Raw genomic sequence first — 22,948 nt, forward strand, 5'->3', positions numbered from 1 at the left:
CCTGCAATGGTGACACCAGAGAATCGGGGACACTTCCTGCAATGGTGACACCAGAGAATCGGGGACACTTCCTGCAATGGTGACACCAGAGAATCAGGGACACTTCCTGCAATGGTGACACCAGAGACACTTCCTGCAATGGTGACACCAGAGACAATTCCTGCAATGGTGACACAAGAGAATCGGGGACACTTCCTGCAATGGTGACACCGGGGACACTTCCTGCAATGGTGACACCAGAGACACTTCCTGCAATGGTGACACCAGAGACACTTCCTGCAATGGTGACACAAGAGAATCAGGGACACTTCCTGCAATGGTGACACCAGAGACACTTCCTGCAATGGTGACACCAGAGACAATTCCTGCAATGGTGACACAAGAGAATCAGGGACACTTCCTGCAATGGTGACACCGGGGACACTTCCTGCAATGGTGACACCAGAGAATCGGGGACACTTCCTGCAATGGTGACACCAGACACACTTCCTGCAATGGTGACACCAGGGACAATTCCTGCAATGGTGACACCGGGGACAATTCCTGCAATGGTGACACCAGACACACTTCCTGCAATGGTGACACCAGGGACACTTCCTGCAATGGTGACACCAGAGACAATTCCTGCAATGGTGACACAAGAGAATCAGGGACACTTCCTGCAATGGTGACACCGGGAACACTTCCTGCAATGGTGACACCAGAGAATCGGGGACACTTCCTGCAATGGTGACACCAGGGACAATTCCTGCAATGGTGACACCGGGGACAATTCCTGCAATGGTGACACCAGACACACTTCCTGCAATGGTGACACCAGACACACTTCCTGCAATGGTGACACCAGGGACACTTCCTGCAATGGTGACACCGGAGACACTTCCTGCAATGGTGACACCGGAGACACTTCCTGCAATGGTGACACCGGAGACACTTCCTGCAATGGTGACACCAGAGAATCGGGGACACTTCCTGCAATGGTGACACCAGAGAATCGGGGACACTTCCTGCAATGGTGACACCAGAGAATCGGGGACACTTCCTGCAATGGTGACACCAGAGAATCAGGGACACTTCCTGCAATGGTGACACCAGAGACACTTCCTGCAATGGTGACACCAGAGACAATTCCTGCAATGGTGACACAAGAGAATCGGGGACACTTCCTGCAATGGTGACACCGGGGACACTTCCTGCAATGGTGACACCAGAGACACTTCCTGCAATGGTGACACCAGAGACACTTCCTGCAATGGTGACACAAGAGAATCAGGGACACTTCCTGCAATGGTGACACCAGAGACACTTCCTGCAATGGTGACACCAGAGACAATTCCTGCAATGGTGACACAAGAGAATCAGGGACACTTCCGGCAATGGTGACACCGGGGACACTTCCTGCAATGGTGACACCAGAGAATCGGGGACACTTCCTGCAATGGTGACACCAGACACACTTCCTGCAATGGTGACACCAGGGACAATTCCTGCAATGGTGACACCGGGGACAATTCCTGCAATGGTGACACCAGACACACTTCCTGCAATGGTGACACCAGGGACACTTCCTGCAAGGGCGACACCGGGAACACTTCCTGCAATGGTGACACCAGAGAATCGGGGACACTTCCTGCAATGGTGACACCAGGGACAATTCCTGCAATGGTGACACCGGGGACAATTCCTGCAATGGTGACACCAGACACACTTCCTGCAATGGTGACACCAGACACACTTCCTGCAATGGTGACACCAGGGACACTTCCTGCAAGGGCGACACCGGGGACACTTCCTGCAAGGGCGACACCGGGGACACTTCCTGCAAGGGCGACACCGGGGACACTTCCTGCAAGGGCGACACCGGGGACACTTCCTGCAAGGGCGACACCGGGGACACTTCCTGCAAGGGCGACACCGGGGACACTTCCTGCAAGGGCGACACCGGGGACACTTCCTGCAAGGGCGACACCGGGGACACTTCCTGCAATGGTGACACCGGGGACACTTCCTGCAAGGGCGACACCGGGGACACTTCCTGCAATGGTGACACCGGGGACACTTCCTGCAATGGTGACACCGGGGACACTGCCTGCAATGGTGACACCAGACACGCAGGGAGATTTCCTGCAATGGTAACACCAGAGATGCAAGGATACTTCTTGCAATGGTGACACCAGGGACACAGGGACACTGTCCAGGATGGGCCCCCGAGAGTCCGTCCATAGAATATGCTATCCAGGATGGGCCCCCGAGAGTCTGTCCATGGAATATGCTATCCAGGATGGGCCCCCGAGAGTCCGTCCATAGAATATGCTATCCAGGATGGGCCCCCGAGAATCCGTCCATAGAATATGCTATCCAGGATGGGCCCCCGAGAGTCCGTCCATAGAATATGCTATCCAGGATGGGCCCCCGAGAGTCCGTCCATAGAATATGCTATCCAGGATGGGCCCCCGAGAATCCGTCCATAGAATATGCTATCCAGGATGGGCCCCCGAGAGTCCGTCCATGGAATATGCTATCCAGGATGGGCCCCCCGAGAGTCCGTCCATGGAATATGCTATCCAGGATGGGCCCCCGAGAGTCCGTCCATGGAATATGCTATCCAGGATGGGCCCCCGAGTGTCGGTCCATGTAGAAGAGTTGGGATCAGCGAGGATTGTGATTGGTGGATCTCATCACCTGTCACCTTCGTCTTCTCAGGCTCTATAGACAGCCGATAATTCCTCCGTGTTAAAGACGTTCCGGACCCTCGGGACGCCATGACCTGCACACAGAGAACACACACTGGGGGTCAGTACAGAGATCACATGACTCACCGACATCACATGACTCACCGACATCACAACACCGATACTGAGCCACAGCAACCAATCACACCGCCCCCCTGATACCGGCCAGGGGAAAAAGTTCAGCTGAGCCCCTTCTGAACTCCGACTGCTACACAGGAAGATCTGTATGGTGAGCAGTACCCCCCCATCTTGGCACCGGTATTATCCCTCACCCACCCTGGGACACATAGAGCCACCCCTCACCCACCTTGTACCCCTCACCCTCCCTGAAACACATGGTACCCCTCACAGGACCTGAAGTACACCTCACCCACCTCAGCACCTATAGTACCCCACTCCCCATCCTGGAACACATAGGACATGAAGTACCCCTCACCCACCTTGGGAAATGTAGTACCCCTCACCCACCTACAACCTGTAGTACCCCTCACCCACCCTGGGACACACAGTACCCCTCACCCACCTTGGGACACACAGTACCCCTCACCCACCTTGGGAAATGTAGTACCCCTCACCCACCCTGGGACACATAGTACCCCTCACCCACCTTGGGAAATGTAGTACCCCTCACCCACCTACAACCTGTAGTACCCCTCACCCACCCTGGGACACACAGTACCCCTCACCCACCTTGGGACACACAGTACCCCTCACCCACCTTGGGAAATGTAGTACCCCTCACCCACCCTGGGACACATAGTACCCCTCACCCACCTTGGGAAATGTAGTACCCCTCACCCACCTACAACCTGTAGTACCCCTCACCCACCCTGGGACACACAGTACCCCTCACCCACCCTGGGACACACAGTACCCCTCACCCACCCTGGGACACACAGTACCCCTCACCCACCTTGGGAAATGTAGTACCCCTCACCCACCCTGGGACGCACAGTACCCCTCACCCACCTTGAGGAATGTAGTACCCCTCACCCACCCTGGGGCGCACAGTACCCCTCACCCACCTTGCGATATGCAACACACCTCACCCACCATAGGACATGCAGTACCCCTCACCCACCTTGCGATATGCAACACACCTCACCCACCTACAACCTGTAGTACCCCCTCACAGGACCTGAAGTACACTTCACCCACCTCAGCACCTTTAGTACCCCACTCCCCATCCTGGAACACATAGGACATGAAGTACCCCTCACGCACCTTGCGATATGCAACACACCTCACCCACCATAGGACATGCAGTACCCCTCACCCACCCTGGAACACATAGTACCCCTTACCCACCTTGGGACCCAGAGTACCCCTCACCCACCATAGAACACGCAGTACCCCTCACGCACCCTGGGACACATAGTACCCCTCACCCACCTTGGGAAATATAGTACCCATCTTAGTGCTTGTAGTACCCCTCACCCACCATAACACCTGGGGTACCCCTCACCCACAATAGAACCTGGGGTACCCCCTCATCCACCCTGGAACACATAGTACCCCTCACCCACCATTCGACATGAAGTACTCCTCACCCACCTTGGGACACATAGTACTCCACACCCATCTTGGTACTTGTAGTACCCCTCACCCACCATAAGACCTGTAGAACCCCTCACACATATTGTTGTTTATACCCCCGCATAGCACGCTGGGAGTTGTAGTTCCCCAGCACACTCACCCTTCCACAGATCCCCCTGTGGTTCCCCTCGGGGTCAGCACTCCCCCCAATGACCCGCTTTCGGGGCGATTCACCCTCAACAGGGTCAGCCTGAGTTCCCCAGGCAGCTGTAACTCCGCCCCTCCGCTCTAAACCCCGCCTCCCCCTCTGCTTCCTGCTCGGCACGGGGATGTCAGAATTTTTTTCCCCCCCTCTCAATAAACTTTATTTAGCGAGAACAGAGACGGACATAGAGAGCTGCAACCCTCAGCTTGAGCCACAATAGTGTGAGATGGCCAGACAATGCTGAGACTTGTAGTCCCCCCACAGCTACAACATTACACCTCCATCATCCTATCCCCCACATAAATACCCCCTGTACCCCAATCTCCCCCATTACACCCAATTCCCCCTTCTGTCCCTCTATTACACCATAATCCCCCCTCTGTCCTTCTATTATACCCCAATCCCTCCTCTGTCCTTCTATTACACCCCAATCCCCCCTCTGTCCTTCTATTACACCCCAATCCCTCCTCTGTCCTTCTATTACACCCCAATCCCCCCTCTGTCCTTCTATTACACCCCAATCCCCCTCTGTCCTTCTATTACACCCCAATCCCCCTCTGTCCCTCTATTACACCCCAATCCCCCCTCTGTCCTTCTATTACACCCCAACCCCCCCTCTGTCCCTCTATAACACCCCAATCCCCCCTCTGTCCCTCTATTACACCCCAATCCCCAACTGTCCCTCTATTATACCCCAATCCTCCTCTGTCCCTCTAGTATACCCCAATCCCCCCTCTGTCCCTCTATTACACCCCAACCCCCCCCTCTGTCCCTCTATTACACCCCAATCCCCAACTGTCCCTCTATTATACCCCAATCCTCCTCTGTCCCTCTAGTATACCCCAATCCCTCCTCTGTCCCCCTATTACACCCCAATCCCCCTCTGTCCCTATATTACACCCCAATCTCCCCTCTGTCCTTCTATTATACCCCAATCCCCCCTCTGTCCTTCTATTACACCCCAATCTCCCCTCTGTCCTTCAATTACACCCCAATCCCCCCTCTGTCCCTCTATTACACCCCAATACCCAACTGTCCCTCTATTATACCCCAATCCCCCCTCTGTCCTTCTATTACACCCCAATCCCCCTCTGTCCTTCTATTACACCCCAATCCCCCTCTGTCCTTCTATTACACCCCAATCCCCCCTCTGTCCTTCTATTACACCCCAATCCCCCATCTGCTCTTCTATTACACCCCAATCCCCCCTCTGTCCTTCCATTACACCCCAATCCCTCCTCTGTCCTTCTATTACACCCACATCCCCCCTCTGTCCCTCTATTACACCCCAATCCCCCCTCTGTCCCTCTATTACACCCCAATCCCCCCTCTGTCCTTCTATTACACCCCAATCCCCCCTCTGTCCTTCTATTACACCCAAATCCCCCCTCTGTCCTTCTATTACACCCCAATCCCCCTCTGTCCTTCTATTACACCCCAATCCCCAACTGTCCCTCTATTATACCCCAATCCCCCTCTGTCCTTCTATTACACCCCAATCCCCCCTCTGTCCTTCTATTACACCCCAATCCCCAACTGTCCCTCTATTATACCCCAATCCCCCCTCTGTCCTTCTATTACACCCCAATCCCCCTCTGTTCTTCTATTATACCCCAATCTCCCCTCTGTCCTTCTATTACACCCCAATCCCCCCTCTGTCCCTCTATTACACCCCAACCCCCCCTCTGTCCCTCTATTACACCCCAATCCCCCCTCTGTCCTTCTATTACACCCCAATCCCCAAATGTCCCTCTATTACACCCCAATCCCCAAATGTCCCTCTATTATACCCCAATCCCCCCTCTGTCCTTCTATTACACCCCAATCCCCCCTCTGTCCTTCTATTATACCCCAACCCCCCCTCTGTCCTTCCATTACACCCCAATCCCCCCTCTGTCCTTCTATTACACCCCAATCCCCCCTCTGTCCTTCTATTACACCCCAATCCCCCCTCTGTCCTTCTATTACACCCCAATCCCCAACTGTCCCTCTATTATACCCCAATCCCCCCTCTGTCCTTCTATTACACCCCAATCCCCTCTGTTCTTCTATTATACCCCAATCTCCCCTCTGTCCTTCTATTACACCCCAATCCCCCCTCTGTCCCTCTATTACACCCCAACCCCCCCTCTGTCCCTCTATTACACCCCAATCCCCCCTCTGTCCTTCTATTACACCCCAATCCCCAAATGTCCCTCTATTACACCCCAATCCCCAAATGTCCCTCTATTATACCCCAATCCCCCCTCTGTCCTTCTATTACACCCCAATCCCCCCTCTGTCCTTCTATTATACCCCAACCCCCCTCTGTCCTTCCATTACACCCCAATCCCCCCTCTGTCCTTCTATTACACCCCAATCCCCCCTCTGTCCTTCTATTATACCCCAACCCCCCCTCTGTCCTATTACACCCCAATCCCCCCTCTGTCCTTCTATTACACCCCAATTTCTCCTCTGTCCCTCTATTACACCCCAATCCCCCATCTGTCCTCCAATTACACCCCAATCCCCCTCTGTCCTTCTATTGTACCCCAATCCCCCCTCTGTCCTTCTATTACACCCCAATCACTCCTCTGTCCCTCTATTACACCCCAATCCCCCCTCTGTCCCTTTATAATACCCCAAACCATCCTCTGTCCCTCTATTCTACCCCAATCCCCCCCTCCGTCCTTCTATTACACCCCAATCCCCCCTCTGTCCTTCTATTATACCCCAATCCCCCCTCTGTCCTTCTATTATACCCCAATCACTCTGCTGTCCTTCTATTATACCCCAATCCCCCCTCTGTCCTTCTATTACACCCCAATCCCCCCTCTGTCCTTCTTTTACACCCCAATCCCCCCTCTGTCCTTCTATTACACCGCAATCCCCCCTCTGTCCTTCCATTACACCCCAATCCCCCCTCTGTCCTTCTATTATACCCCAATCCCCCCTCTGTCCTTCCATTACACCCCAATCCCCCCTCTGTCCTTCTATTACACCGCAATCCCCCCTCTGTCCCTCTATTGTACCCCAATCCCTCCTCTGTCCTTCTATTATTTCCCAATCCCCCCTCTGTCCTTCTATTACACTCCAGCCCCCCCCCCATCCCTCTATTACACCCCAATACCCCCTCTGTCCTTCTATTACATCCCAATCCCCCCTCCATCCCTCTATTACACCCCAATCCTTCATCTATCCCTCTATTACACTCCAATCCCTCCTCTGTCCTTCTATTACACCCCAATCCCACCTCTGTCCCTCTATTATACTCCAATCCCCCCCCCTCTGTCCTTCTATTATAGCCCAACCCCCCCTCTGTCCTCCTATTACACCCCAATCCCACCTCTGTCCCTCTCAGAAGCTTCCTGTTTCTTCACAAATGGAAGCATAGTAAACATAGTTTATTATACTTCAGTTAAGAATGAACACAGGCGTGACCGGTACAGATCATTCACTTTGTTCATTCAGAAAAGGAAAGGGGTTGCTCTCCATCATGAAACATCCCCTGCAGCAACCGGCGGGAGAGGAGGCAAGCTGGCAGCACTTCAGGTGGGAGACAGGGGGCGCCAGGAAGAAGGGGAAATTGGCACTGCACAGGGTATTAGGGTGTGCCCAGGCACATCCTGTGCGCACGCTTATGGTAATAAGTAAATAACATAAATAAGATTTCAGAAATGCAGAGGGAATCATTTTTTCTCAGATTTGTATTCTTAGGAAAGGCCACTAGGGGACAGTGATGTTATGCAAAGGCCTAACATTGTCTAAAGCAGTGGTAGTCATAGTCAACTTTGTGAAAATAGGGAGCCTTGAGTTTGTTTCTCACATCACCAAAGGGTCGCACATACTATTTATTGAATGCTACAGAGAGATGTCAGAGACTGCAGACAGACAAGAAATGGTCAGCAATCATGTACTAGGAGTTGGTTAGAGATATAAGAGATACTACAGGAGATGGGCAGAGACATACTAAAAGAGACATCCAAAACTAGTTATGCAACAGGAAAGGCTCAGGAACTGGTGTGACATCATGCAAAAGATGGTCAGAGAGAGACTGTACCGATGCATCAGGAGATTGTCAAAGTCTATAGGCATACTACAGGAGATGGTCAGGGACTGGTGACATACAATAGGAAATGGTCAAAGACTGCAGAGTTGCTACAAGAGACGGTGAAAGACTAAGGGGATACTAAAGGAGATGATCAGAAACTGCATGCATGTAACAGGTGATAGTTTAAGACTGCAGACATACTAAAGGAGATGGTCAGAGACTGTAGATATATTACAGGAGATGGCCAGAGACTGCAGACATACTGCAGCAGAGAGACAGAGACTGCAGACATACTACAGGAGATGGTCAGAGACTGCAGACCTACTACAGGAGATGGTCAGAGACTGCAGACATACTACAGGAGATGGTCGGAGACTGCACAAATACTACATGAGATGGTCAGAGACTGTAGACATACTACAGGAGATGGTCAGAGACTGCAGACATCCTACAGAAGATTTCCAGAGACTGCAGACATACTACAGGAGATGGTTAGAGACTACAGACATACTACAGGAGATGGTTAGAGACTGCAGAGATACTACATGAGATGGTCAGAGACTGCAGACCTACTACAGGAGATGGTTAGAGACTGCAGAGATACTACAGGAGATGGTCAGAGACTGCAGACATACTACATGAAATGGTCAGAGACTGCAGACATACTACAGTAGATGGTCAGAGACTGCAGACATCCTACATAAGATTTCTAGAGACTGCAGACATACTACAGGAGATGGTCAGAGACTGCAGACATACAACAGAAGATGGTTAGAGACTGCAGACATACTACAGGAGATGGTCAGAGACTGCAGACATACAACAGAAGATGGTTAGAGACTGCAGACATACTACAGGAGATGGTTAGAAACTGCAGACATACTACAGGAGATGGTTAGAGACTGCAGACATACTACAGGAGATGGTCAGAGAGTGCAGACATACAAAAGAAGATGGTTAGAGACTGCAGACATACTACAGGAGATGATTAGAGACTGCAGACATACTACAGGAGATGGCCAGAGACTGCAGACATACTAAAGGAGATGGTGAGAGACTGTAGACATCCTACAGGAAAAGGTCAGAGACTGAAGACACACTACAGAAGATGTTCAGAGACCGCAGATATGCTGCAGAAGATCATCATAGACTTGAGACACATTACAAGAGACTGCTAGAAATCACTGCTATTACATCCCCTTAACACAATAGGCACAATAGGATCCATTATAAAAGATCAGAGGGAACAATAAGAAGAAAGGAAAGGGATAGACAGAACAGGAAAAAGCAGGATAGTGTGAACGAAAGTCGACCATTTAACTACCAGTCTATAGAATATTTTTCATTCACTGGCCTGAGGACAATGAGGACTACTTGCTGCAAGGGCTCTGCCTCTGTGGGACGCTTAATAAGGGCCACATGGGACTCCGGGGTCACAGGAAGGGCACCGGGGTCTATAGGATGGCGGACAGATAACGTTTCTATTTAGAAGATCGTGTCAATGAAGAAATGACGCTTAGGACACAAATTTGTTTTTTACTAACAGATCAACGACAGCACCTTTCTGTCTTCTCACTTAAAGTTTCATAATAAAAAAATTACAAAATACAACAAAAATACAACAAAATAATAACAAAATAACAACAAAAATATAACAAAAACTAACAAAAAAATAACAAAAATACAAAAAAAATAACAAAAAGTAACAAAAGGACATGCAACAATTTCCAGCAATCCTCTTTCCATCCCATCTTGAACGATCAATCCGACGCAGCGTTTCCGTGCTGCGTAATCTCCGCAGCAGCTGCATTCTTCGAGCTATAAGACAAAGAAACATAGGATCTTCCAGACGCAGCATACAGTAGGTTTCCAGAACACCGTCCACCGTGCCGCAAGCTCACCACCATAATTGTCTATAATGCGACGCCGCACTCTGCGAGCCACTTAACACTCCAGGAACGCCAATCTTTTGGCGACATTTTCCTCACCATATTTTTTTACCAGTCGCGCCCGCAGCTTTGGTTTGTTCTTCTTTAAGTCCTCGTCATCCATGGGCTCCCAGATAGGATAGCCGTCCGGACGCAGACCGGTACGCAGGAAGTGCTTGGTGCTGCCCACCTCTCCGCTGTTGAAGAAGAGGCACTGCGTGGTCCGGTAGACGTCCAGGTTAAACTCCCTCATGATCTCAATTAGATCTTCATGAAGACCCTCGGCTTCGGGGTCCTCAGATTTAGGCAGAGTTTTATACTCAGATTTTGGGGCAGCCTGTGACTCATTGCCCATGTAGAAGGTCTCAGGTTTGGGCAAAGTTTTAGATTTAGATTTTGGGGCAGTCTGTAACTCTCTGCCCATGTAGAAGGTCTCAGGTTTGGGCAAAGTTTTATTATATTCAGATTTTGGGGCAGCCTGTGACTCATTGCCCATGTAGAAGGTCTCAGATTTGGGCAAAGTTTTAGATTTTGGGGCAGTCTGTGACTCACTGTCCATGTAGAAGGTCTCAGATTTGGGCAAAGTTTTAGATTTTGGGGCAGTCTGTAACTCTCTGCCCATGTAGAAGGTCTCAGGTTTGGGCAAAGTTTTAGATTTTGGGGCAGCCTGTGACTCATTGCCCATGTAGAAGGTCTCAGGTTTGGGCAAAGTTTTAGATTTTGGGGCAGTCTGTAGCTCTCTGTCCATGTAGAAGGTCTCAGGTTTGGGCAAAGTTTTAGATTTAGATTTTGGGGCAGCCTGTGACTTACTGCCCATGTAGAAGGTCTCAGGTTTGGGCAAAGTTTTATTATATTCACATTTTGGGGCAGTCTGTGACTCACTGTCCATGTAGAAGGTCTCAGGTTTGGGAAAAGTTTTTGATTTTGGGGCAGTCTGTAACTCTCTGCCCATGTAGAAGGTCTCAGGTTTGGGCAGAGTTTTAGATTTTGGGGCAGCCTGTGACTCTCTGCCCACATAGAAGGTCTGAGGTTTGGGCAAAGTTTTATTATATTCAGATTTTGGGGCAGTCTGTGACTCACTGTCCATGTAGAATGTCTCAGGTTTGGGCAGAGTTTCATACACCTGCGACTCACCATACGTGTCAGTGGCCTCAGCTTTGGGCAGAGTTTCGTCCAATTTTGACTCACCACCCATGGTAAAAACCTTGACCACATCAAGGTCTTGCCGGCTCCGTGCGGGAGATGGCACATGGGCCCTTTGGTGCTCCTTTATATGCAAGACACCCTGTGGTTTGAAGGCCTCATTGTCAGAATTTTCAATCAAGATGACATCCTGCTGGTTGCCCACCGATGCTGATGCGCAGGTTCTTGGGTAGTCTTCAATCTGCCGGTCACCCCCTGTTTTAAAGACCAAAGGGTTGGGTAGAAATTCTTTAAAATGCATCTCAGTGTCTGAATTGGAGTCCTCAGGTTGGGATGGAGTTTCATCCAACTGTGATGCACTGTCCGTGTCAGAACCTTCAATCACAACTTCCGGCCTTCCCACCCTAGCTGACACGTAGGTCCATGGGTGGTCTTCAATCTGCTGGACTCCGGCCATGTTGGGGGCCTCAGGTTTGGACGGAGTCTCAAACAACTGTGGGAAACAGAAGAATATTTGTATGAAGTATGAACAGACAACCAACAGGAGACAAATCTAAGATAAAAGGCAGGGACTCCTCCAGGGTGGAGCCACTGGGGGTCTTAGTAGCTGTGAATGGCCACGGCTTCTCCTCTCCTCATTGGTGGGGGTGGGCACTGACACAGCACGTCCACCAATGACTGTACAGCAGGGCAGGCATTGATACAGGATGCCCATCAATCATCGTACAGCAGGGCAGGCACAGACACAACATATCCACCAATAATTGTACAGCAGGGTGAGCAGAGACATAGCATGTCCACCAATGACTCTACAGAAGGGTGGGTGACATCATGCAAAAGATGGTCAGAGAGCAGGGCTGTCTTAATGAGAGGGCACACATGGGCACTGCCCAGGGGCCCCAGCTGCATGGGGGTCCCCTGCCCTTTCCCCAAAGCAGCTGGTCCTTGAACCCGGGCTGCCCCTCTACAGATATGCCCCCAGCACTCTAACCCCTCTACACTCTAGATATCCCCTACCTCCTACCTACTTGATTTCTGTTTACCTGCACTGTCTCCATTGTAGGGGCCCCAGAGCATTACTTTGCCCAGGGGCCCATGATGCTATTAAGATGCCCCTGTCAGAGAGAGACTGTACCGATGCAACAGGAGATTGTCAAAGACTATAGGCATACTACAGGAGACGGTCAGAGACTGCAGACATACTACAGGAGATGGTCAGGGACAGTTGACAATAGGAAATGGTCTAAGACTGCAGACATACTACAGGAGATTTCCAGAGACTGCAAACATACTACAGGAGACGGTCAGAGACTGCAGACATACTACAGGAGACGGTCAGAGACTGCAGATATACTACAGGAGATGGTCAGAGACTGCAGATAAACTACAGGACATGGTCAGAGACTGGTGACAATAGGAAATGGTCTAAGACTGCAGACATACTAAAGGGGATGGTCAGAGACTGCAGACATACTACAGGAGATTTCCAGAGACTGCAGACATACTAAGGGAGACGGTCAGAGACTGCAGCCATAATACAGGAGACAGTCAGAGACAGTCAGAGACTGCAGATATACTACAGGAGATGGTCAGAGACTGCAGACATACTACAGGAGACAGTCAGAGACTGCAGATATACTACAGGAGATGGTCAGGGACTGCAGTCACGCTACATGTCCACCAATGATTGTATAGCAGGGCGGGCACTGATACAGTTGCATGTTCAGGGATGTTATCCTTATCCTTCCTTCATTGACTTGCAAGTCTCAGGACCTGGATCAAGCATGCTTCCAGCAAAGTCCACACTCCTGACCTGCATCCTTCTTCCATGTCAGTGACACAGCGAGGAGAAGTGAAGGGTAAGGATGACAACCTAGAACTGAAATCTAGAGAAACAAGCCACTCCCACACTTCTGTCCTGTCATTTTCTTTTTTAAAGCCCAACTCCTAATATTCTTTTTTTTTTTTTTTGGCTGGGTCAGAGAAGAGTTAGAACCTGCGTCTGGTTTTTACTACTATCTGTGTCCCCAGTGCGGAGTGTTCCTCTAAATTCCAGTTATGGTCAGGCATGGACTGGCCATTGGGACTACCGGGAGTTTCCCGGTGGGCCGATGGCTCAGTGGGCCGGTCAGGTGCAGCCCTGGAGCCTTTCCTCTCTGACAGTGAGTGATCGCGATTTCATTCCTGTCAGGAGGAGCAGCAGCCGCCTTTCTGCTCCCTCCTGCCCTATTGGAGGAGATAGACAGCCGGCAGACTTTCTTTCCTCTCTCCCCTTATCACTTATCACATGACTGGAGAGAGGAACAATGCTGCCTTTCTGGAGAGCTGTACATGTGGGAGGGGGGCACACTGATGGGGGACACTTTGATGGGGGACACTCTGGTGCAATGGGGGACACTGCTGGGGGACACTCTGGTGCAGTGGGGGAAACTCTGATGGGGGACACTATAATGCAAGGGGGGGACTCTGATGGGGGACACTCTAATGCAATGGGGGACACTCTGATCCAAGGGGGGCTCTCTGATGCAAGGGGGGCTCTCTGATGCAATGTGGGACACTATGATGTAAGGGGGGACACTCTGATGCAAAGGGGGGACACTCTGATGCAAAGGGGGGACACTCTTATGCAAGGGGGGAACACTCTTATGCAAGGGGGGAACACTCTTATGCAAGGGGGGAACACTCTTATGCAAGGGGGGAACACTCTTATGCAAGGGGGGAACACTCTGATGCAAGGGGGAACACTCTGATGTAAGGGGGAATCTCTGATGCAAGGGGGAACACTCTGATGTAAGGGGGAATCTCTGATGCAAGGGGGAACACTCTGATGTAAGGGGGAATCTCTGATGCAAGGGGGAACACTCTGATGTAAGGGGGACTCTCTGATGCAAGGGGGGGGGGGGCACTGAAAGGGAACACTGATGCAAGGGGGATCTCTGATGCAAGGGGGACTCTGATGGGGGACACTCTGATGCAAGGGGGGCTCTGATGGTGGACACTCTGATGGGGGACACTCTGATACAAGGGTGGCTCTGATGCAAGGGGGCTCTGATGGGGGGACACTGATGTAAGGAGGACACTCAACATGAAAGTGGGCCGGTCTGGATGAAGTCCATGGCCAAATTTTTGTCCCAGTCCAGCCCTGGGTATGGTGTCCCAGGGAAAGGAAGTGATTGGAAAGTGGAGTGGTGCCCTAACCGCACCCGAGGCAACGGAGGCCTTCCTCAGATATGAACTGCGGTGATGACAGCCGGGAAGAAGAAGATCAGGATGGAAATGACTACACACTGCCCCCTGCTGGACATACATGGAATACATAAATATACAATCACACTCAGCCTACCTCATAGCCCAAGGCTCTGATCTCAAATATCTGCCAATCTTCTGAGTCATCTGGTTCTTCCTCCTCCAGAGGGGGCTGAGGGGACGACATTCCCACCTGGGGGGGGGGGGGGGGGACAGAGAGAAAATAAAATTATACAGAGCCTACATCACCACTGAGAACAGAACTGCCTGTGCTCCATGGGTGGGGAAATATTGTGACGCTTCCTGTCATAGGGACCCAACATGAAGTTAAGAGTGAGGAAAATCCCCTGTCACTGGAACATTAAGATTTCCCCTCTGTTCCTGTACAGGTGACAACTCAACATTTGGGATTTCCCCCTCATTTTCTGTCTTGGTGACACCAGGACAAATATAGAGGGGTGCATCTCTCCAGTTGGGGACACACATGGCTTCTGCTAGACACCACGTGGCCCCCATACAACTCATACAGTCAACCTGACAGGGCCTCTTCCCAAATTAGGTTCAGCTGTGAATGAACACAGTGAGCGATCAGTAGTGATCACTCATCGTGTTCATTCAGAAAACAAAGGAGCTGGTGAATGTGACACTTACCAGACCCTTCCCTCGCTCACTATTGTGTCCTTGCAGCCGCTGGGAAGGGAAGCCGGTGATCTGACGATATGGCTCCGGCTATCAGGATGGTTCCTGTAAGGACTGCGCAGGCGCAATCCTTGCCGACGGAAATCTCCGAACCTCGGCCGGCATCCAGGGCGACGTGGAATTTGAGGAAAGTGGCCAGTCGGCCTCACGCCTGCGCAGTCCTTACAGGTACCATCCCGATAGGGGAACCTTAACGACAAGTCACCGGCAGCACTGCAGGGGTAGATGCACAGAGAAGGGGGAGGGGTGTTCCCAGCAGGAGAAAATGTATGGTGATCAGGGTGTTGGGGGGGGCAAATCCTGGAACTGATCCCTTGTATGGCTTTCTCTGCAGCAGGCGAAAGCCGGTGGGAGGGAGAGGGGACGAAGCCGGTGGGAGGGAGAGGGGACGAAGCCGGTGGGAGGGAGAGGAGACAAAGCCGGTGGGAGGGAGAGGAGACGAAGCCGGTGGGAGGGAGAGGAGACGAAGCCGGTGGGAGGGAGAGGAGACGAAGCCGGTGGGAGGGAGAGGAGACGAAGCCGGTGGGAGGGAGAGGAGACGAAGCCGGTGGGAGGGAGAGGAGACGAAGCCGGTGGGAGGGAAAGAAGACGAAGCCGGTGGGAGGGAAAGAAGACGAAGCCGGTGGGAGGGAAAGAAGACGAAGCCGGTGGGAGGGAGAGGAGATGAAGCCGGTGGGTGGGAGAGGAGACGAAGCCGGCTTTCAGCTGCTGCAGACAGAACCATACAGGTGATCAGTTCCAGTAAATGACTAAAATAAGTCGCATTTTGCAGCAGCACTGCCTGCTAAACGCAACAAGCGGCAGCATTTTTGACAGAGCAGCACATTCCTGATTTTGACCACCATAGTGCATTAAAGAAGATGGTCAGGGGGGGCTAAAATCACACCAGACTGCCTATTTATACTCCCCCCCGTCAGTGTAAATGAGGCCTTCCCGCGTGAAGCTGCATTACATTATGTGTTGCAGTGCGCTGCAGTATGACCTCTATGCAGGGGGCGGACTGACCATTGAGTCACTCGGGCACTGCCCGAGGGCCCCATGCCACTAGGGGGCCCCATCAGGGTTGCCAGGCTCAGTAAAACCAGGGACAGTATGTAAAAATCTGTGTTTTTTTTTTACATCTGTCCCCAGGCCCGGATTTACTCTCTTTGCCGCCCCAAGGCCGGGTCCTTCAATGCCGCCCCCGCAGTACAGGGGGGGGACATTATCCGCCGGGGGACTTTTTCGGCAGGACACTGGGAAGCAGGGGGGATGCTGCTGCTGAAAATTACATTGAGAACTGGGGGGGGGGGGATGTTGCTGCCAAAAATGACATTGATCATTGGGGGGCAGGGCTGTCTTTTCCATTGGGCACGCTGGGCAGTTGCCTGGGGGGTCCCCCCATCGGCTGCCCAGTGACCCCAGTAAAAAATGGTGGAGAGCGGCGGGTCAGAACTGTAGAACTGTATCGTGTCTACAGTCTCTGAGGGAGAGTCTGGAGAGGAGTCAAGAGTGGGAGCGCCGCCAGGATGGGGGTCACGGGAGAAGTCAGACACGAGGAGACTGTAGGATAAAACCAGAGCAGCCAAGCTGGAGCCATCTGACTGAGCCTTGCATGGTGCACCTGAGAGGAGGTCAGTGATGGCACCGCCAGGCCAGTCTAAGGGGCAGGTGGTTGCTGATGTAAGGGGGGAGTGAATACAAAAATATTAGTGACCCCCCCCCCTTTACCTTAGTGTATTTACTCTACGGAAGGTGGTCTCTGGTCACCAGAGTGCCCCACACATCAGAGTTCCCCTTTACATCAGAGTCTGCAGGATTCCCCCTTACAGTGCAAGGGGGTAATCAGTCTTAGGACCCTGATGTAAGTGGGAACTCTGATGTAAAGAAAAAGCAGTGGACTCTGATATAAGGTGGTCTCTGGTCACCAGAGCCCCGCTCCACATCAGAGTTCCCCCTTACATCATGATCTGCAGCGTTCCCCTTTACATAAGAGTTCCCTTTCACTGTAAGGCCCCGTACACACGGGAGGATCGATCCGCTGAAATTGATCCGCGGATCGGTTTCAGCGGATAGATCCGCTGGTGTGTACGATCCAGCGGATATTTATCCGCCGATATATTTCGGGCCGACCGATTTCCAGCGGATGCTTAGCGCATGCTAAGAAATCTATCCGCTGGAATCGGCTCCAGCGGATCGATCCGGTGGTCTGTACAGACTCACTGGATCGATCCGTCCGAACCCATCCCTCGCATGCGTCGTAATGATTCGACGCATGCGTGGAATTCCTTATATGACAGCGTCGCGCACGTCGCCGCGGCGACGTGCGCGACACGACATCGCGATGGGAATTCGGCGCGGATTTCGATCCGATGGTGTGTACACTCCATCGGATCAAAATCCTCAGAGGATTTATCCGCGGAAACGGTCCGGAGGACCGTATCCGCGGATAAATCCTATCGTGTGTACTAGGCATAAGGGGGAATCCTGCAGACTCTGATGTAAGAGGAAACTCTGAGCAGGCTGGGTTATAGTAACCTGACCTTCAATGTCAATGAAGACATTTGTAAAACTGTAATTGTAGGTACTTTTTTTGCAGTGCCGGTAAAATGTGGTTCTGCCAGTAAATTTCATAATTTTTGTCAGTAAATTCTCGTGCGTGATTGTGTAGACAGGGCCCCAGTGCACTGTATTGCCCGGGGGCCTATAATGCTCTTAAGATGGCACTGTTGGGGGGGGGGGGTGTTGCTGCCGAAAATTACATTGAAAACCATCTTACCTCCTCTTTCCTCTGTTTTCTCTCCTCTCACCATCTGTGAAATGACAGGGGGGGGGGGGATGAAAGTGTCCTCTCCTCTCAGCCGCAGTGCCGCCCCTGCACCCACTGCCCCCCCCCCCCCCCCCCGAGGCCTGGCCTTGTTGGCCTTGTCTGGTATCCGGCCCTGTCTGTCCCTGATATGTCCGATACCGACATGCTTTTGATGTGAAAATGCAGAGATTTTAGCTGCCCCCCGCCTCTGCACTGCCTCCTGGCGTGGTCAGGGCCATCTTTACCACAGGGCAAATGGGGCAGCTGCCCAGGGCCCTGTCACTGATGGGGGCCCAAAGCAACCCCCTTTTTTTTTTTTTTTTTAGAGGTTCGGAGGCCCCCAGGGCCCCAGATGGCAACCCCCCTTTTTTTTTATTTATTTTTAAATAAAAAAAATATATTTTTTAATATATTTTTATTTTATTTTTTATTAAAAAGGGACAATTTTTTTTTTTAGAGGTTTTTTTGTGAAAGGGACAATTTTTTTTAGGGGTCCCCAGGGCCCTAGATGGCAACCCCCCCTTTTTTTATTTATTTTTAAATAAAAAAATATATTTTTTATATATATTTTTATTTTATTTTTTATTAAAGGGCAATTTTTTTTATTTTTAGAGGTCTGGGGGTAGTTCCCCAGGGCCCCGGATGACAACCTTTTTTTTTATATATATATATATATTATATTATTATTATTATTAAAGGACCAAGAGGTCCCCAGGGCCCCGGATGGCAAACACCCTTTTTTATAAATGTTTATTTTTTTATTTTTGTTTATATATGTTTTTTATTTTATTTTTATTAAAGGGCCCAGAGGTCCCCAGGGCCCTGGATGGCAACCCCCCCCTTTTTTTTTTATAAATGTTTCTTTTTTATATATTTTTTTTATTTTTTTTATTAAAGGGCCCAGAGGTCCCGGATGGCAACCCCCCCTTTTTTTTTTTAAATTTATGTAATTTATGTAATTTAACTGTGAATTATGTGCAGTCCCCGCACTGTCAAACTTGCTGCATTTTTAGACGTTTAGGTCACGCTTTTAAAAACACAGTGCGTTTGTGTGTGCAAGAACTGCAGGTAAGTAGCATGGCGCAAAAGCAGAATGGATTTCAAGGCAACTGTATTTTTAAAATGCTGAATGCACCTTTTTTCTGCAGGAAACGAAGGCATGGCGGCACATTCAAATCAATGGGCTGCTGTGCCTGCACAAATGAGGGCCGCCAAAACATTTGAACCAGCCAGGCCCAAAATAAGCTGGAGGGGGGCCCAAAAAAAATGTTTGCCCAGGGCCCAAACCATATTAAAGACGGCCCTGGGCGTGGTGGCCATCTGTAAGGCCGGGGGCCCCATAATCTTCTATTGCCCGGGGGCCCCATAATCTTCTATTGCCCGGGGGCCCCATAATCTTCTATTGCCCGGGGGCCCCATAATCTTCTATTGCCCCGGGGGCCCCATAATCTTCTATTGCCCGGGGGCCCCATAATCTTCTATTGCCCGGGGGCCCCATAATCTTCTATTGCCCGGGGGGCCCCATAATCTTCTATTGCCCGGGGGCCCCCATGAGTTGTCAGTCCGCCCCTGCCTCTATGTATCATTGAGGTGCATTAAAGCCCATTCATTATTCATTATTCATTATTAATTGGTTTGATAACACAATGCAACGCATAGAAATGCCGGCATTGTAAAGCAATGGGTGGGGGGGGGTGGAGATTTGTGCTGAGAGGGGGGATTTGAGGGACAGCGGGGGGGGGGGGTAAGAATTGTTTTTTGGTGAGGAAATTTAGGGGGTTTTCTAGGAGTGGTTATTTCTAGGGATTTGTGTTGGGAGGGGGATGGGGAGGAGGATTTGTGCTAGTAGGGATGATTGGGGGGGGGCGGTATTTGGGCTAGGAGGGGAAAATTAGGGAGAGGGAGGATTTTTGCTAGAAGGGGGGGATTGGGGAGGTATTTGGGTTGGGAGGGGGAGGGAGGATTTTTGCTAGAAGGGGGGATTGGGGAGGTATTTGGGCTAGGAGGGGAAAATAAGGGGGAGGGAGAATTTGTGCTAGAAGGGGGGATTGGGGAGGTATTTGGGCTAGGAGGGGAAAATAAGGGGGAGGGAGGATTTGTGCTAGAAGGGGGGATTGGGGAGGTATTTGGGATAGGAGGGGGTAATGAGGGGGAGGGAGGATTTGTGCTAGAAGGGGGGATTGGGGAGGTATTTGGGCTAGAAAGAGGAAATGAGGGGGAGGGAAGGTTTGGGCTAGAAGGGGGGATTGGGGGGGGGTATTTGGGCTAGGAGGGGGAAATTAGGGGGAGGGAGGATTTGTGCTAGAAGGGGGGATTGGGGAGGTATTTGGGCTAGAAGGAGGAAATGAGGGGGAGGGAGGATTTGTGCTAGAAGGGGGGATTGGGGAGGTATTTGAGCTAGGAGGGGGAAATGAGGGGGAGGGAGGATTTGTGCTAGAAGGGGGGGATTGGGGAGGTATTTGGGCTAGAAGGAGGAAATGAGGGGGAGGGGGGATTTGTGCTAGAAGGGGGGGATTGGGGAGGTATTTGGGCTAGGAGGGGGGAAATGAGGAGGAGGGAGGATTTGTGCTAGAAGGGGGGATTGGGGAGGTATTTGGGCTAGGAGGGGGGATTGGGGGGAGTATTTGGGCTAGGAGGACAAAATTAGGGGGAGTGAGGATTTGTGCTAGAAGGGGGAGATTGGGGGGTATTTGGGCTAGGAGGGGAAATGAGGGGGAGGGAGGATTTGTGCTAGAAGGGGGGATTGGGGGGGGTATTTGGGCTAGGAGGGGAAATGAGGGGGAGGGAGGATTTGTGCTAGAAGGGGGGGATTGGGGAGGTATTTGGGCTAGGAGGGGAAATGAGGGGGAGGGAGGATTTGTGCTAGAAGGGGGGGATTGGGGGTGGTATCGTGCAGTTTGGCGCACACAGGGAAATGCGCGCTTGCAGATGCCCGCGGGGTATAAATAACAAGTCATGGCACCGCCAAGCGTCTGCTAAAGGGCAGCGTGTTTCTATGCGTGTTTCTAGGCGTGTTCTATGCGTGTTTCTAGGCGTGTTCTATGCGTGTTTCTAGGCGTGTTCTATGCGTGTTGGGAAAACATGCGATTTTGTACACGTTCCCCACACGCTCTGATGTGAATGGAGCCGTACAGAATCCTCAGACAGGTGGGAAAGTTACATTGGAACTTCCTTATCACTTCCTCTGATGTATAAAATTGTTACATTGTTATATTATTTCCCGTCACTTCCTCCGATATATAAAATGTTTATTGTTATCATTTCTCTTCCTTCTCTATGTTTGTTTTGTTTTCCTTTCTTCCAATATAAATATATAAAAACCCGACAGACGTTTCCTCCTCTGATACTCCGTCCAAAATAGAGGACAACGTTCCGTCTTCAGATAATCAATAATAAAGGATGAGGGGGGTGATGAGGGTCACCTCCCGGGGGGGGGGGTCACAATACTCACCACAAAATGCTTTGTTTTAAGATAATCTGTAATAAAAGATGAGGTGAATGATGGGGTGAGATGAAGTGAATGATGAGATTAATGATGGGGTGAGGGGGAAAGTGATGAGGTGAATAATGAGGTGATGAATGGGGTGAATGATGGGGCGAAAGAATAGATGAGGGTGGGGGTAATTGATGAGGTGAATGATGGGGTGAGGGTGGAGGTTAATAATGGGGTGAATTATTAGGTGAATGATGGGGTGAATGATGAAGTGAATGATGAGGTGAATGATGGGGTGAATGATGAGGTGAATGATGGGGTGAGGTGAATGATGGGGTGAATTATTAGGTGAATGATGGGGTGAATGATGAAGTGAATGATGGGGTGAATGATGAAGTGAATGATGGGGTGAATGATGGGGTGAGGTGAATGATGAGGTGAATAATGGGGGGGGGGGTGAATGATGAGGTGAATAATGGGGGGGGGTGAATGATGAGGTGAATAATAAGGTGAATGGAGTTCTACTTTATAGCGACTTCAGCAGAACTCCACCTGAATTATAGTCACACTTGTGCGTTGTGATAACGTGTGCAAAACCGCCCGCTATCCCGCAAACGCACAAAACGCGCCCCCCGCCGCACACATCCGCTAATACGCGGGTTTTCACGGACGCCACAAAACGCACAGTGCCGCAGTACCGATTTGGCGTGGAGATATTTCTCATAAGGATCAGGAACCTTTTCTTGTGCGTTTCTCATGCGTTAGACCAACGTGCGCAGTACATGGAAACGCAAGCGCTCTGTCGCACCCGCGCGCGTGAACGGAGCCTACATCTGTGTCCTGCACAGACCAACACTTACCGGGTCATGTGACCAGAGGTCACAGCACTGATCACATGACCCCCAGCTGAAGGGTCTGAACAGGCAGCATCTATGGGCAGTGTGAGGGGGGAGGGGGTGACAGCTCTTAGTGTGGGACCCCTCCCACACACATGACGTCACCACAGTGCACAGGGAGGAGTGCTAGGCGACCCCGCCCCTTCCATCCGCTTACCAGAAGTGCAGCAGCTCCTCCGCGGTGTGACCCGGCTCCTCCACCACCACCACGTGGCTGGTCATGTGACCTGCTGGAGCAGATGGGCGGGATTTTCATATACAGGGGCGGGGTTGTCCTATACAGGGGCGGGATTCCCTACAACTGCCACTCCC

General features: G+C 51.2%; 2 protein-coding genes across 2 annotated transcripts in view; both read right to left on the reverse strand.

Annotated features, from left to right (window-relative positions):
- RNF123 (ring finger protein 123) overlaps positions 1 to 4,574 on the reverse strand; it is an 85,876-nt gene extending 81,302 nt beyond the window's left edge. The window contains 2 exon segments of the mRNA XM_040358802.1: positions 2,683 to 2,767; positions 4,429 to 4,574. Of these exon segments, the coding sequence (XP_040214736.1) occupies positions 2,683 to 2,764 (82 nt within the window). The 5' untranslated portion in view covers positions 2,765 to 2,767; positions 4,429 to 4,574.
- A 5,652-nt stretch (positions 4,575 to 10,226) lies between these two features.
- LOC120944797 lies at positions 10,227 to 22,853 on the reverse strand. Its single transcript, XM_040358586.1, has 3 exons — positions 22,794 to 22,853; positions 14,918 to 15,013; positions 10,227 to 12,067 (listed from the first exon to the last, which is right to left on the reverse strand). The coding sequence occupies exons 2-3, from the start codon at positions 15,005 to 15,007 to the stop codon at positions 10,448 to 10,450; spliced, it is 1,710 nt and encodes a 569-aa protein (XP_040214520.1). The 5' UTR covers positions 15,008 to 15,013; positions 22,794 to 22,853; the 3' UTR covers positions 10,227 to 10,447.
- Positions 22,854 to 22,948: the final 95 nt, after the last annotated feature.

The sequence above is a fragment of the Rana temporaria genome, chromosome 7 (genome assembly GCF_905171775.1).
Source record: "Rana temporaria chromosome 7, aRanTem1.1, whole genome shotgun sequence".
NCBI lineage: Eukaryota > Metazoa > Chordata > Amphibia > Anura > Ranidae > Rana > Rana temporaria.